This window comes from Apteryx rowi, unplaced genomic scaffold (assembly GCF_003343035.1).
Source record: "Apteryx rowi isolate R43461 unplaced genomic scaffold, aptRow1 scaffold_23, whole genome shotgun sequence".
Lineage (NCBI taxonomy): Eukaryota > Metazoa > Chordata > Aves > Apterygiformes > Apterygidae > Apteryx > Apteryx rowi.
In genome coordinates this window covers 3,598,347-3,614,712 of record NW_020448641.1, presented here as the reverse complement: position 1 = coordinate 3,614,712, position 16,366 = coordinate 3,598,347, and the positions used below count along the sequence as shown (strand labels likewise).

The 16,366-nt window shown below is 38.0% G+C and overlaps 1 protein-coding gene across 2 annotated transcripts in view; it reads right to left on the bottom strand.

Annotated features, from left to right (window-relative positions):
• Positions 1 to 233: 233 nt before the first annotated feature.
• ADAM12 (ADAM metallopeptidase domain 12) overlaps positions 234 to 16,366 on the bottom strand; it is a 180,807-nt gene continuing 164,674 nt past the window's right edge. Inside the window, exons 18-23 of one of the 2 annotated variants that reach the window (XM_026065683.1) lie at positions 14,042 to 14,177; positions 13,288 to 13,396; positions 12,658 to 12,840; positions 7,690 to 7,817; positions 4,803 to 5,053; positions 234 to 3,328 (exon numbers count right to left, since the gene is read on the bottom strand). In XM_026065683.1, coding sequence (XP_025921468.1) covers positions 4,993 to 5,053; positions 7,690 to 7,817; positions 12,658 to 12,840; positions 13,288 to 13,396; positions 14,042 to 14,177 — 617 coding nt within the window. In that variant the 3' untranslated portion in view covers positions 234 to 3,328; positions 4,803 to 4,992. Of the gene's footprint in view, positions 3,329 to 4,802; positions 5,054 to 7,689; positions 7,818 to 12,657; positions 12,841 to 13,287; positions 13,397 to 14,041; positions 14,178 to 15,820; positions 16,290 to 16,366 lie in introns of those variants that run through there. The other variant, XM_026065684.1, reaches the window with a different exon arrangement.

Sequence of the window (16,366 nt, the reverse complement as noted above, 5' to 3'; positions counted from 1 at the left end):
TCTTTTTTTTTTTTTGGAATGGGATGTTTTTTCCTGGTTTAACTGAGTTTTTTTTTTAATTATTTAGCAAATTCTCTCCTTTTTCTATATTATTTAACAGAAGGAAAATTTTAAACATGTTCTGGGAATATCTGCATACATAAATAGCAGTGATGTAGCAATGAAACATATATACAAGAAAAAATGCACTCTCTTCCATAGTGGTTTTTTTTTATTTCATATGTGTATTTAGAGCAATGAGAACTTGCACAAAGAAAGATGCCCTTATCTCTTAGCATGATATATTTTATGTTGAGGAAATGCTTGCATTTTATTAACAATTAGGGTAATTACATAGGCAAAACCAAATATAATTAAGAACATATTTATTGAGAGATAGTACTTAACAGTAAGCAGATTGTTCAGCTATTGAATTACGAGATCGTGTTCACTTGAAGCACCTTTGAACAGAAGATTCTGTAAGAAATGCATACATAAGTCAAAACCTGTTACATTGATAAAACCTGTTACATAGCAAAGATTGAAAAATTTAGCAAGTTGAACTTAAGTATTATAAATGAATGGTGCATAAAACTAGTATGCTGGTTTGTATGACTCTAGTCTGTGTTCATACTGAGTCAGGCAGTCTGTAGGGACATACTAAACGGTTAAAATTACCACAGCTACATCATTTTTTAACAATAGCACTTTTTCGAATGAAAATATGCTTTGTATTTTTAGATATCCTGCTTTAACACATTTCTAAAATATTTCTGTTCATTCTCTTAGTTTGGTTGTTTACAGTCTGATTGTTTACAGTCATGGGTCACTTCTAAATGTTTTATTTAAAAATAAACAAAGTTTTTCTTAGGCTGATGCATCTCTTGTGCACAGGTGACTATGCTGGGAAGATGTGTACTCATAGGTATGTTAAAGGATATAAATTCAGGTATGTAAAAGTAGGACATGTAAGAAAGAGATAAAAATTCATTTTTCTTTTGTACAGACACGCACCACCTGCATATCGCTCTCCTTTCAGAGTGCCCTAAGCAGCCATTGTGCAGAGGAGTAAACCTGAAGCCAGAACAACATCTCATTTGTGAAAAGAAAAGGCAGGAGAGGGGAATGGAAGAGAAATGTTTGTCATCATGATGCTGTTGGGGGTTCTCCCTCTGAATTGACTGAATTCCAAGCTTTTAAAACTCTTATCTCAATATGCTCTAATTTTTTAAKGCTTCTCTCTCATTTAACAGTATTTTGTGAAGAGGGATGCTAGTGCATGGGGGCAGCTTTCTCTGTTGGCAACATGTAGTTTAGTTATCTGGAAGGATGGTCTGTGTGTAGAATRAGTTTTAGCATTACTGAGTTTGTAACATTGTGTTGCAGAGAATGAATTTGTTTACTGCWACATTGCAATTTATAGTTAATTTAAAAATAAAGTACTATAATTAGAAATTAGTAAAAGAGAATATTACATACTCAAACGATCAGAAGAAATCAGAATTGAAACTAAGAAAAAAAATATGTATCTGTTGAAAATTTTGGGCCTTTGAAAAGGGATACCATGAACTTAAATAATGTTGCTGCTCTCTGATAACTGACAGCTATTTAAAACAAATCTAGGAAAACTAAAACTTGAGAGATTTGATGGAGGAGAAGGAAGGTAAGCACGCCATTTGCTTTTTATTTTTGCATATTTATTCATTTCTCATTATGGTGATTTGTAATTACTGTTCTATTGATTAGCATAATAGCGTTTTTTATGCACTGCTTTAGGGAGCACGTCGTTGTGCCCTTTCCTTGCCTCTGAAAGGGGGACTTACCTAGATCGGGAACTGCATCATCTCCTATTGAGTAGGCAGGAGGCTGAAAAGTGTGCGTGGAAGAAGACGACAGCAAGAGTAGCYGTCAGCATGTTTAGCGATGTTCTGTTCTTTCTCAAGAAGAGAAATTGAACTCCATAAAAGATTAAGTATTATTTAAAGGGTGATGCATCTTAATTGTTAAAGGTAATTTAAAAGCTGAAGTTTATTGAGTATAGAGGTAGATGTACATGTTACAACAGCCCTAAAAGCCTGTGTTGACAGCACTTACTCGAAACCAGCTGCCACAGGTACGTACAATGAGCAGCTACCAYAGAGCAGCAAACGTTGACGTTTCACATCCTGATGCATCCCGTGGTAATCTGCTTAGACTGTCTTTGAGAATGTAAAACCATTCATCTGRTTTTCACAATGGAATTTTGCATGAAATCTGCATGTCTAATCACTAATTTTGCATATATATTAAAAAACAACTGACACCACCATCTACTACTCCCATCCTGGGGAAAAAAACTGAACTAAAAATGAAGGAACTRTTTGATGGGCTTTTTTTTAATCTCCAAAAGCTACAGATCTTTTCTGCCTGTAGAATTTTGCATCTGAGTATGTATAAATAAATTTGCATATCTGCTAATTGCGCAGATTCCAGATTATATGACTGTTCTATACATCATACCTCCRTCTCAGTTTTGCTTCAAAAATAAAATTCAGCTTGTAGGGTGTCAGTAACTACCATCTGTTCGTTTCAAGTAATAGTAGTCATTTCTCAGAATGTTTTCAGTTTGTTTTTTGTTTCAGCTAAGGAATTAGGATTTTTTTTTTCAAAAGGTATAAAAATCTCTAGTTTTGTCCATGTATAACCTAAGATAGCAACTCCATTAGATGATATATACATGTAATCTCACACTYGTAACTATAAAACTACCTTCCAAGTCATTGCATACATATGCTTCAGCTGTTTAATTTAGAAAAGCGTTAATAGTTAATAAATTTGACATATACTTTTCTGCTTATTGAGCGGTTTTTAGTAGTTAGTTCACAGCTTGTTAAAAAAACTTTTCAGATATTATCTGGGGAGAGAGATGACTTGTTAAAGACAATAAAAGGGTATTTTGTTAATGGTGCCGCGTTGCCTCRGGGCTTCTGCTGGTCAGCTGGAGAAGCCCCAGGCTCTCGCTCCTCATCCTTTGAAGAATGGCTGAGCTTCGCCTTCCTCTAGCAGTGGCAGGTAAGGTGCTGCTGGGCAGCTTGTGTTGATGCTTGTGCGCTTCAAAAGCTCAGGAACGTACTAACGGCAGCTACAGGGCTCTTTGAGGGATACAAGCCGCTTAGTAAGGCCATCTAGGCGGTTTMATCTAAAAACGGCACTAGCTTTAGATGCAATCAGATATTAAAAACTTTCTCGTCACCTAATTTCGCGTTCTTCTTTTACTACTTACAATTTCACCTTGCGATTTAAGAATCTCTTACAGCTGTTTTCAGAAATATGTGGATACAGCGTAATCATTTGGCATTCTAAAAATGGCCTATTCAAAGAAAAGAAATGAGATCATTTCTTTCTGCTGCGTATTGAGATGGCTCCCCCCATTCTAGATACAAAGCTACTGTTGACAGAAGAAGTTAAAATGTTTTAAATGCAAATATCTCACATACATAAAAAGCATCTTCTAAATGTTCTCATGTCACCTGGAAATTTTGTTTTCAACTGCATTGCCAAGCCTAGGATGAATTAACATCCTACTATTGTAGTAATTCTCCACATAGTACAAAATGCACTGGTGTTTTCTATTATGGTTGCTTTGTGAAGCAAATTTTAATTTTGTTTTATTTTGCTATTAAGTTACAAACTAAACTATGGTTTATTTTGGTTTATTTACTTTATCCATAAACATGACTGCTATATTTCTAGGAAAACTAAATACAATTACACTTACTGAAATGAAATCCAAGTTTCTATCAATGCTTTTATTTTTGCTTAAAGAAAAAAAACTACAAACAACTAGGAAACTAACCTGTGTAAGGTAATAGTTCCTGATCCCTCTATTTTAATTGATATTTGAAAATTGTTTTTATTACAGCATATATGAAATAACTTTATTCAGCAGTGCTAATGAGAAGGTACAGAAGAGATGAGATGTAATGTATGTAGTAAAGAGAGATGGAGATTTTTTTCTGCATCTTAGAATATCTATGTACTAAACATACATCTATGTATGTATTTTGATTTGAAAACGTAAGAAACCCAGAACAATATTTGAGAAGTTAAATACAAAACAGTAGTAAATATGCAAAATACAGTTGACAAGCAGAGCAATGAGGCAAAAGAAATAATAGTTGATTTTCAAAGTGTAATTCCTTGTAATGCTTGGCTTTCCCCCTCCCCCATGTGTAATGTAGTGTAGTCTAAACCGTATAGCTATACAACACAGTGAGATGGTACAACCGTACACAGTATAGATTGATTTTAAATACCAATGCATCAAAAACGTAATGACACTGGAAGGCCTGATATCTGCATTAGTATGTACTAACCGTAGTGTGGTTGAGGAAAATGAGGTTACAAAATGGTTTTATGATATACAGTACTTCTTCGGTAAGAGAACTTGTCAAAAATGCTCTTTCAGCACAGATTTCTTTCAAACAGTAACATGAAAATTGAAACTACAGTACGACTGCTAACACCGAGTGTTACTCTGGTTAATCTCGATGCTACACATCCGGGTGCAGATATCGGGCATTTCACTGTGTTCCAGAAAAGAGGTTTTACCCTGATGTACGTATTAAAAAGTTTGTTATAAACCATGGAGATGGAGTTGCTTATAAAGAACAGATCAAAACTAAACACTCTACGTAGGACCAATAGAGCAGAATTATTCAAGTTCACTAAAATATTACAAAAAAAGGCTTCCTTCTTAGGAAAACTCAGCTATGGTAAAAATATCTACTACAGYGCACTGCACTGTAATAAATATTCAACATAAATTAATAATTTACAAGTACCTGAGCAAGTATACAGAGCACCATAGCACAGCACAGCACCAAAGGCAGTAGCTCAGAATCCTTAAAAATTATGCTGTTTTAAACATTAAAAATTCTAAGTATTGTCATTAAAAATGAACTCCAGCTGGAGTTTAAAGATAGTGCAAACTTCTGTCTTCACTTTTTRAAATAAAGGTGTCCGGTTTTCCACTCATTTCACATCAGCAGTGTTGCTGGACCTGGGTACCTGTGGGGGATGTTTAGGAGCAGGTCTGTTGGAAAGAAAGAAAACACAAAATTGTTATTAAACTTCTCAAGTGGTAGCGGCAGGCTGCTTTTGCTGCTCTCAGGCACGTGAGTTCCTGTGTTAATTAATTGCTGTCTGGCCAGCAAAATAAGATGGCTCAGTGTTTCACGTGTTGCTCTTTAAACTCTTCAGTTTGACAGGTGCTCATCAGCTTTGCAGCCCTTCAGAAATGCTGCTTAATCTTGTAGAGCAGCAGTCAGTTCAAAGCCGTACAGGTAGCCAGCGTGCAATGGTATTGCTTTCAGAAGATCCTATTCGAGGGTACAGAATTCATAGGGAGGGACTTGATCAGAGTTCGCCCTTGCGGTCTTTTTACTAGAAGTATTAAGAAACTACCTCGATTCTATTTTTAATTTTCCTGAGAAGTGCTGCAGTAGTGGAATTCCTGTGGCTTAAAATACTACCCCTATCTTCCTTGGAGCTCATTTTTTACTCATAAGAAACTGAAGACTATTGGGTAAGAAAATAAGAATGACTTCAAAACCTTTGTTTTTTAAAGCAATTAGAATCCCTGTGTAAACAACAGGTAACAGTATTGCAGCTGAGCCCGTAGCAAAGCCAGAAATCTTAGATACACAGAGAAATGCATGAAAATCGCARGAGGAACTCTTCAAAGATTAGATATTTGTTTGCAGAGTAATTGGGAAATGGTGTGGCTCAGTAATTAGAGTCTTATTGTACAATTGCTATGGTCCTGGGAAAATCAATTTTAAAAAGTCTCAGCATATCAAATACCCAGTTAAAAGAAGTGGGGAATGAGCTCAGCTACTAAAAAGAGTTGGAAGAAAATCTTTTAAATTGCTATCAGTAATTGCTCAATAAGGTAGCAGTCCTATCTATCTTCCTCAGTACAATCTTGTTGACAACATTACTGTTCAGTCAGCTGGGTATCCAAAGAGGTACCGCAAAAGAAGTTGCGGCAGGAATATTAGACCTTTTTGTGCTACTGAGAACTGCAGTCTGCACTGTGAGCTACAGCCAAACTGTTTGTCTCTTGCATGTATTTATTTAGGGACTGTACGTACTTTAAAAATCATCTTGTCACATAATTTTCATCATATAAGCTAGCTGGATTGCACTGATTGATTGACAGCATTCTTGCTTAGTGGTCAAAGTTCACGTTTTATATCAAAAAAGTCACAAATTCTTCAGACAATTCTTGTGTTTATGATGGAACAGACAAAAGTCTTTGCTATTACTATTTAAAGTTATTTACCTCATTTCCTTAGTCCCCTATCCATTTTATTCACTATGCATTCTGATATATACATATATCTATATACACACACATTCATTTTAATATAATGAGGTTTCTGCATTCCTCATCCTTTTATCTTTGGTGATGCTATATTTCTGTGCCATTACCAAATGGATTACTTTCTGATAACACTGGAACATAAAGTAATGGCAAAATTTCTTTATAAGCAATTCCTGCCATGAAAACATCTTTGATTTGGTGAAATAATTCATGTACAGACTTACCATATACAGTCTTGCATGCACTGTGGAGAGAATCTGAACCTATAGATCTGCCTTGATTACACCTTTATAGTCTGCTCCTCCAGTGGGGAATAGTTACTTCACTTCAAGATTGACTTTTTAACCGTCCCTTTTTGGAAGTGTACAGTTTGTGTTTTCTGAATATTTTAGGTTATATTTTCAGATGATATAAACTGATGTTCTTCCACTGTGAAATGTGTGGATGGAAAACTGCTTTTATTGGTGATTGATATTCAGACAGTCTAATTCTGTAGGTCTCCTGAGTAATTAAGCTTTTTTCTGAAAGAGCTTTTTTTCTCTCGAAAATGGTGCTTATTAACTCCTTTCTTTTTCAAGGAATTGTATTTATTGAGCAGTTTGTGTAAACAGAAAGTCAGATGCTTAGAGCCAAACTTTTGTATCTAGCATAAATTCTCATGGTTCTGTGGAAGCTAGTGCAATTATGCTGACATACTCTCACTGAGAAGCAGTCCAATACCGCATATTTTTTTAGGAGCAAGCAGAAAATGTTTGTTGCGTAGCTCTCAGCTCTAGTTACAGCATAATCTCTTTATGTATATGCAATTAGAATAAAGCTCATTATTTTTAATCTGTTTTCCTAAAGAAATAAGGTTTATATAGCCCTACTTGTCTGTGCTTACCAGGGTGCTAGTTTTGGCTCAGTAGTTAGTTTAAACAAAAATTCAACAAAATTTGACAAAAGGATAGCTAGCTGCCCAATCAGTACTGTGCCCCCATAAGTTTCATGAGACTATGTGGGCCGGGAAAATCAGAGAAACTCTATATCTCCATCGTATCATGAGCTCATCCTTCGTTAGGCATCAGAGAATTTGCATGTAATCAAATTTATGACAAACTTGAAAGCCAGGCTTTGGTTTCACTGGCTGCAGAACTGCTCAGTACCTGCTGCATGACAACAGCGTGCTGATGTGCTTATGTAAGTGACGGAGGGAATCTGAATTCTTACTTGAATTATTAAAATTAGGCTTAACGGATGCTGCTTTTTCCAAGAGTATAGCAGATCTGCTCTAAGACATTTTGTAGCTCTCATTGAAGAAGCTGCTTCAAATCAAGCCAAAGATTTTGATGAGCAGAACTAACCTGACGGGAGTGATTTGAGGCAGAGCTTTCGGCTGTGCAGGCGCCGGTGTGCASGCACCGCTGTAACGGGTTTTGGTCAGCGGATCTGCAGGTAAAGGCTTCCGAGGAGGGTTTGGTTTGTGGGTTTCCTGTTACAGAACACAAGGTCATATTAATCTTTATAACTGACATAACTCAGTTGTTATTATGAAAAACATGTTATGTCAAAGGTAAGTTCAGCGTAGTTGTGGCCAGACACAGTTAAATGAGTAAACCTTAACATATTTTCAATAAACAGGTATCTACATGTTAAAATAAAGGTTTGAGGGTATATTGTAGGGATGTTGATTCTTTTTATTCTTTATTTCAGAAATATTGGGTGTATCTATGTTAATGATTAAGTGGTGGTAAATGAAGGAAAACATAGATTGAATACATAAAATTGTAAAAGAGATTTTATAGAAAGCTGGAAATCCTACAGCTGACTTTAAAATGCAAATGTCGATGACCACAGAACCAAACTGCTCGAGTCTGGTTTGAACTGGGAGTATTTGTGGAAATTTTTTAGAGCTGCAGCTGTGCTTTCCTTCTGTGGAATTAAATGATTCATTAATAAAGAACACAAGTCATCTGCTGTCAGGCATGAGCTGATGTCTCTTCTGCGTGGTCCTTGAAACACTGCACACACAGTAACATAAAGATTTACTGATCTTAGAAAAAAGAAGAGAAGAAGGGAGAAAGACATGTCTATTTGTCATCTAATGAAAAAAAGATAGTTTACAAAATGAGCAAGATGACAAATTTCAAAAGGTGTTCTAGAATGAAAAGGTCTAAGTAGTAATGATTTTCATTTAACCTGAATTTTAACCAACTACATGGTTGGTTAAAGGAGGATGGTTTGCCCCAGAAAATCAGCTTCTGTATTAAAAATCTTGGTATGGAGATAATGAAGCTGCCTAATGCACTGCTGTGATATCTGATCAACTATGCCAACGCTGGAAAAGTTTTCATTATGAAGAACTGGGACAGAGYCAATGACTTGCTCAAGTCACACAGACTCTCTGATATATCCAGAAACTTCCTTCAGATCCCTCTACTGTTTGAACTGCACGGTCATGTTTTCGCTTAAAAAAAAAAAAAAAAAAAAAAAAATTCAGACTAGTTTTCTCTTTAGTAATAAGGTTATAGTAAACTAATAGTCAAGTTGACCAAAGAGAAACAAGAAGAGCTTGCCGGTGTAATTTCGTTGAGGAAACTCTGAATGATTTAATCAAACGAGCAGCCCAAAGCATGAATTACTCATGAATCCTTTTCAGTAATCAGCTTTTCAGTACTGGTTTTGCACGTTCCTTTGTTTTCTTGCTTCTCATGGCCAACATTTCCTCTTCCAAAAAGGAAGTGCAGCTTGACTGTTGGGTGGCATTTTGATAAAGGCTTCACTACGTGAGTTCTCTGCTTTTTCCCTTTTTTTTTTTTTTCTTTTTTTCTCTCTACAGAGCTTCTGTTCTTCAGCACAGAGAGCTTATGGATAGATTTCTTTGTCCAATTTTATATCAGTAACTTAGCGTTCAATGCACCCAGACTCTGTTTTYGGAGAAGTATACTTTTCAGTGTTGGCACTAGATCTTTTTACAACTATGCTAGAAAGAAAAATGAAAAATTAATTCTCGTAATACTGAGCTGCTACAAAGACGTCAGGTATATCACGTTTTAATTTGCTTCAGGGGTATGTTTTGAATAAGCACCTCAGAGAAGGTTCTTGCCTGAAAGGCACTGGGCACGGAGGGGCATCTTCCTCACCCTACTGGGAGAGGAACTTAACGGGATTCCGTGTGTTAGCCGGCCGAGGGGAAGGCCCGTTGGAGGTGGCATCCAACTCAAAGGAGAGGTATTAGCAAGAATTACTGGGGCAGAAGGTGAACCCAGCTCAAGCTCACTAGGGAAGAGTGAAAATAGCAAGCTATATTTCCCGTGATAAAGATGACCTGTAAAATATGAGCTATATTTTAGTGATAAGATGTTGACAGTATCAGAGGCTGCGGCTGAATACAAACAGTAAAAGAAAAACCAGTGATTAAATGCGACTGTGCGGGCAGAATCCCTGTCAGTATAGACTTGCGGTGTTTCACTGATTTCAGTTGTGCTGTGCTGATTTGTACTGAGTGTGAATCTGGCCCTTAAGTATCTGTTTGCTCTGTGAGCACAGCTGAAAGAAGAAAAAGGTGTTTGTCAGTCAAAAGATTGTTAAATATTAAACTTGACAGCAGTTTATTTGCTAGCTTTGCTTTTTTTTTAAAAAAAAAAAAAAAAAACTGTTTTACTTGCATCTGAAAGGACAATATATTGTACAATACTATCCATTCATCGCTGTCTCGACAGCCCCTAGAAGGGAAAATATGTGTTTTTTACAGTCTACAATGTGTGCTGTGCCGTAGCTCTCTGGGAATTCGTTCTGCAGGGTATTTGCATGTGCTTAACTATAATTTCAGGAGAATATTGGTACAGTCAAAGATTGCAGCCGAGGACTACTCCAAGTCCAGAGGCCAGCAGGTAAGTAGCTTGTGTTTAAATACACCTGTCAGCCTGGCGAAGCAGAAAGCGGCAGACGTGAAACGAGAGCCAGCGAATGGTTTCAGATACGCTTGTTCAGCCCTATACTGCGGTATTGAGCATCTGGATGGCATTAAGAGTGCAGCAATGATCTTTAAAGTGCTTTCTATAGATGACCTAGTGAATTGAGTTCCAAGAGATTAGTGTTGAGGCAATGCTTTAAGCAATATCCATATAAATTAGACCAAAAATATTCTAAAGGTAATTTACTTCCTCCGAGCTTTTTGGGGGGATGGGGTATGTGGGGGGGGGTAAAATAGCTAAACTGTGAAGAAAAGTTTTTCTGCCAATACAACATTTTTTGTGTTCCTACAGTATAAAAAGTAGCTATTTCTCACAATCTTGAATTGACATTATGGGCATAATTTCAAAAGCAGCTACTTCTGCTTATTCTCTAATGGCAACTCACTAGAGCTGATCCCGTCTGTCCTGCTTCTGTCTCGCACAGCGACTGAAAATTGGAAATACCAGTATTTTGCTTGATTGTATAGAGCCACAATTAACGTGAGCTGTTAGGCTGAAAGGCTTTGGGGCAGTTTCAGATCTGTCACTCTCTGGTGGTGACAGTACTAGAGGTCTGGTGTTCCACTTTCCACTTCACGTGGGATTTGAAGGGGAAGGCACTTGGCAATATGACTTGCAGCGGTGCGTTAGGCTGCTTTCCCATGCAATGCCAGGCCGGGCAGATACAGAGGTACCATCRGAACGAAAAGTGGAAGCGTGTTCCTGAAAAGCCTTTCCTTCATCTGCCTTCTGCTAATGGGAGATGGCGTAAGCTGGCAAGTTGCTAGAGGAGAATTCTTTCCTTTTTTAATTTTTTTTTTCCTTAAATAACCATTTAATTAAGAAACTGAAGAGGAGTTATACTTGAAAAATTTTATCTTCACCAATGTGAAATACGCAAAATGTTTTAAGGAATGCAAGAAAAGAAACAACGAAACCATTGGAGTTAAAGACAAAGATAACAGTACTAATTTAGATTTCCTATAAAACTGATTTTAGAAAGAATCAATATTTCCCTTTCCCCTGAAATGGAAAATAAATAACTAGCAAGATGGAAAAGGGAAGAAGGAAAAGCTTAAATAATTTGAATGCARTTAATAAACTGTCCACACTTAAAGTTGATCCCACCTAAGTGGTTCAATGTTCAGACTTGGTCAAAACTAAAACTAGATGTACTTTCTCTGCYGTCATAGTATTTATGCACACTGTCATGGCAGCTCAGCACTGTCTCTTCCCTTCTTGTTTCTTTGTTTTTTCACAGCCACCTTTCAAAACATTGCGTTTCAGCAACGTTCATCATAGCCACACGCTCCTATAAATCATTGGGAAAGGGTGACAGTCACAGGAGTGCTGCATGAAGAAGGTGCCCTGCCCTGAGACATCCTGGCTGTATACAGATGGCCACAGTCGCCCAAGGCACAGCTCTGAGTATGGATTTGTGGTATGTGCAAGCAAACCAATATGCTACTCATTTAAGACAGCCTGGCAGTAACGATATACACTTATGTATAATCTTGTACTATATCTAAAATAGCACAATGTCTATATAAAACGGAAATAGCTGGATGCCTGACCACGGCTCCTTTGCTAAGACACAGTCATGCTACAAATGCAACCAATGACAAGATAAGGGACAATTTAGTATAGACAACTATATAGACAACTGCATCTACCCTGAATGTGACCTCAAGATGTATCTTATTACAAAAACAAAAAAATGTTCCCAGTTCTATTTAAACTTTGCACCCAGCAGGATGTCTGCATGAAATAGTGTGGGCAAGTACAAGTTTGCTCTTCAGATCTGTGCTCTAAAAAAGATAAATTTATACACCCTCAGCAGAACAGAGCCACGTCAAGCTACTAAACTTCTTCATCTTGGGCAAAACACCTGCAGCTTTACCTCCTGAGGTACACTACATATTTGGCACCTGGCTAATGCAGACCCTGTGGTTTACCCTCAGGGTGGACAGCAGGCAAGATGAGCTTGTGATTGCCTATAATATACATATATAATATAAACATTTAATATCATTAATATCATTAATTATAATATAAATAATTATATATATAATATAAACAAGCTCCCTATTATGTCTTTTCACTGGAGCAAACTGATTTCAGGATCCTAAACTTTAGGATTGTAGCCTCAGTTGGCGTAAACCAATATAACCTCCCTGAGCAAGATGGGAACTTAAGTCATCTTTGTTAAATTATCTCTACCACATTACTAATATTGTAGCCTGTACACAGGAAATACTATGGAAAAAGGCCAGTATGAAAGACAAGAACACACTTCATTCTTAGTCATCATATGCACATATTCAAACACTAAATGTTAAATAGAAGAAGAGGGGCTAAAAGAAAATCAGTGGTTACCTGGGCAAACCTAAGAGCAGGGTTAGCTGGCAAGGGCCTTTCAGGCACAGTCGGATGACACGGCAGCTGGGGAAGGGGTGGTAGGACTCGCTGTGGCGTTTTTAATTGTGGTAAATCCTGYGTCTTCACAGGGTTGCTAATGTCAATGATCTGATACGGCAGCAACCTTCTTGGACCATCTCTCTGTAAAAAGAGCACCACCCCCAAACATAGTTAAAATTTTCAAGAGATGATTTAAACATTATTGCTTTAAAATCTAGGCTTTTTCACTTCCTTTCTCTTCTGCTCTGCTTTAATCTACCTTCAACACCTCCGCTGTAAAGAGAGAAGCAATTAACAGCTTCCAGAGTCCTGTTCAAGCACTAATCCGGCACTGTTTAGATGCTGTATTCTGGTGTAAGCTGGCTGGCTGTATCCCAAGGCTAAACTATTTCTTTTCTGTGTGTGACTTCTCCACCTATCTACAACTTGGAAACCATAAATGTATTTTGAATCCGACACCTTCTCCCATTTTACATGTTTGCAGTTCTATTTGATATTGATATCATGTAATAATTGCATTATAATAAATTACTTCAGTGACACTGAGAATATGTAATGGGCTCTTTCTTATATTATTTAGGGACTCACCTTTTGTATGGTTGTATTTTGTGGCTTCATGATCAGGTTTTTACTGAGAGATGTGGAATGAACATGATTAGGCTCAGATGAATTGGAAGGTCTTGCTGGACTCACAGACCTGCAATACAGTGCATATTTATTGAACACAAGACTCTGCTTTATAATATTGTTTTAAACAGTAATGTCTTTTCAGAATGAGATATTGCAAGGGCTTTCTGACTTTTTATAGTAAACAAGGGAAGTAAAAATTGTCTAGCACTCTGCCAGAATAAAAATAAATATTGATTTTTTTGAAACCACTAGTCTGTTAAATTAGCTTTTTGCAATCTGTGGAAATGCAGCTTTGTAACACCCAAGAGACTATTCTAATGAATCTAACATTTAAGCAGTAATGACCTCAACTATGGAAGTTTCAGTTCACTCGACTGAGTTTAAATAAAAGGCCACATCACATAATGAAACTATTTCAAGCCAATGAAATCAAGGCAATACTTCCTTTACTTTTTAATTTCTTATCATGAAAGGAAAGAGATATGTAGCCAAAAAGTGCATTATTTATTGACAATCAATAAAGTTAAAGTAAAGCAGAAATGCTTCGTAATAACTGCTGGTAAAAGTCCGTGACTGCTTTCACTAAGGGTGGCTCTTTGTAACTCATCATATTCACACCGCTCGGTGACGCAGGTGCAAGGTGAGAGCTGCCATGTTTACAGCTATTTTCTACTAACCTGTATTAGACTATAATTAAGGAGAACGCTCATACCTTAGTTTCTCTATTGTTGTTTTTTTGCTTGTAAACAGCAATCTCATGAAAGTCTTCCTTTTCAGATACATGATTGACCCAGCAAAAATAAGGCACAGAATCGTTATCAACACTCCTATGGTTAAACTCTTATTATCTGAAACAAAACACATTTAGTTACCTGAAATGCGTTGTGTATAGGGAGCAGGACACTGCTGTCTTGCCTGGCTTTCCAACAGCAACACAAGTTAAGTGAGTAACCCATGCATTAAAGACTAATAAACTTGTATTTCTTTAGCTCGCCGGCTGCACGTGGACCCAAACGTGAACATCTGTGCGTACTCTCTTGTGCTGAGGTCCTGCTTAGCCCGACAGCGGCCACGGGGGCCCTGCCGTGTACGGGCTGGATGCAGCGTCCAGCCCCACCACGGGGCGGCAACCGCAGCGGTGCCGGCCGGCGCCGCCTGCACGGCTTGCCCACTTCCGGAGCGGGAGGGAAAAGGAGGTCGAGGGAGAGAGAACAGGCAGGAATGCCACAGCCTGGTGTATGTTAAGTGCACAGTTTTTAACTGTTCTGTTCCCCCAAACATAAGCAGCACCTCTCGCTCCTTTATAACCAGATGTTAAGGGCTTTCATTGCGCTTTAGCACCTGGCAAACGTTCCGAAATCGGGGCTGTTGTGCTCAAACCCAGGTGGCCGTCAAGCCTAATCCAGAGGCGAGCAAGGAGCCAAAGGAACGCCGGCAGCGGCGGCGGTGGTGCACGCTGTCCAAGGCATGTGCCGCTTAACAAGGCACTGCGCCTTCGGGCGCATTTCGGGTTTCACAGTGCTTTAAGGTACTTTCAGTAAAAGCACCTTGCCGGGACCTAAGTGAGACACAACCACGACGTGAGCCCTGACCACGAGGCTCGCAGCTGAAAGAGACTCTTGTTTTCAGAAAGAGGTAAAAGACGCAGCTCTGATGACACTTATGATGTGTGGTGTGCTCGCTGCCTGGAGCTGAGGATGTTGTGTTTCTTCAGGACTGCAGACCTCAAAAATGCACACATCCGCAGCAGGAGGTCCATCTTTAATCTTTGCTCTGGTAACCTATCATCACTGTCTCGGTCGTATCCTGATTGAATTTCAGCCAACTGGCTCTCGTCTACTGGCCCAAGCTCGCTCAGATGCTGGTGCACACAGGCAGCAACACTGACCGAAAAAACTACATTCAGAGCTTCTCGGGGCAGGAAATTTGGAGCTTTTTATCTGAGCGTATTGCAGAATAGTAAATCCCTCACCATTCCTAAATGATTAATACAGTTATTTAACTAAGATTATGCCATTGAAATTAATTTATCTTTACCTAACAATCAAATATTTAAGGCTTCTTAATAAGAAAGATGTGGAGTGTCAAACACATGGGTTTGCTGGAAGTCAGCTGGGTAAAAATCAGTTACTAAATACTAATGCGACCATGTGCCACGTTTGACTAAGACAAATGTATTTTCTTGAGCTAATCCTTCTGCAGTTTCATGTGCAGAATAGGGATGTGCAAAATACTCRGATCATAATCCAAGCCGCCCCGTCGAGTGTTCATATTTAAATCCAAGTGTCGGGGAAAGAAARTTAGGTACTCTAGCAATTTCCATATTTGCTTATTCCCAGTATTATGGAATGTGGCACTGTCTTTAGAGATAGATAGCTGGTAAAACTACCACACCATATTAAACTAGTTTAGAAATAGTTTTCTGTAACAGTGAAGTATTAGCTTCCAAAACACAGAATGCACAAATTATCATTACATTTGTCTCCTCCAGTTGGAGCTGTCTATGCGGCACATTCTAATGATCTACTTTGCAGTTCCCTAGCTACTTGGATACAAGGTAAACTGAGAAAGGATTATAATGCTTTAGAGCAAATCTTAAAAGAAAACATTTAACACATAAGTACTCACACTCGTTCAGTTTCTGAGCACAGTTCTTTGCTATCTTACCAGCTGGTAGCTATTTAAAAAAGATCTTTCAACAGTGAAATCGTAATGCAAAGTGTCGTGGTGGAAATGATTGTGATGCAGCAAGTTCAGCATTGCAATTCGCTGTAGGATCTAGCATGTAGAGTACACAAGCCATTTTGGTTTYAAATAGCATTATTCATATGAAAAGAATTCAGATCATTTCCCAGCAAATTTTACGTTATATATGCAAACATGAGTAGACTCTTGGTCCTGTCAGTTGCTCAGGCATAAATCGGAGATAATTCCATGAAAGTCATTAAAGTTCCAGCGCTCTGCAGAAAAACCGGCATGTGATGATTATCAAATTCTATGGCGTTGCAACACGCCTAGAAATAATTCCATCCGAGGT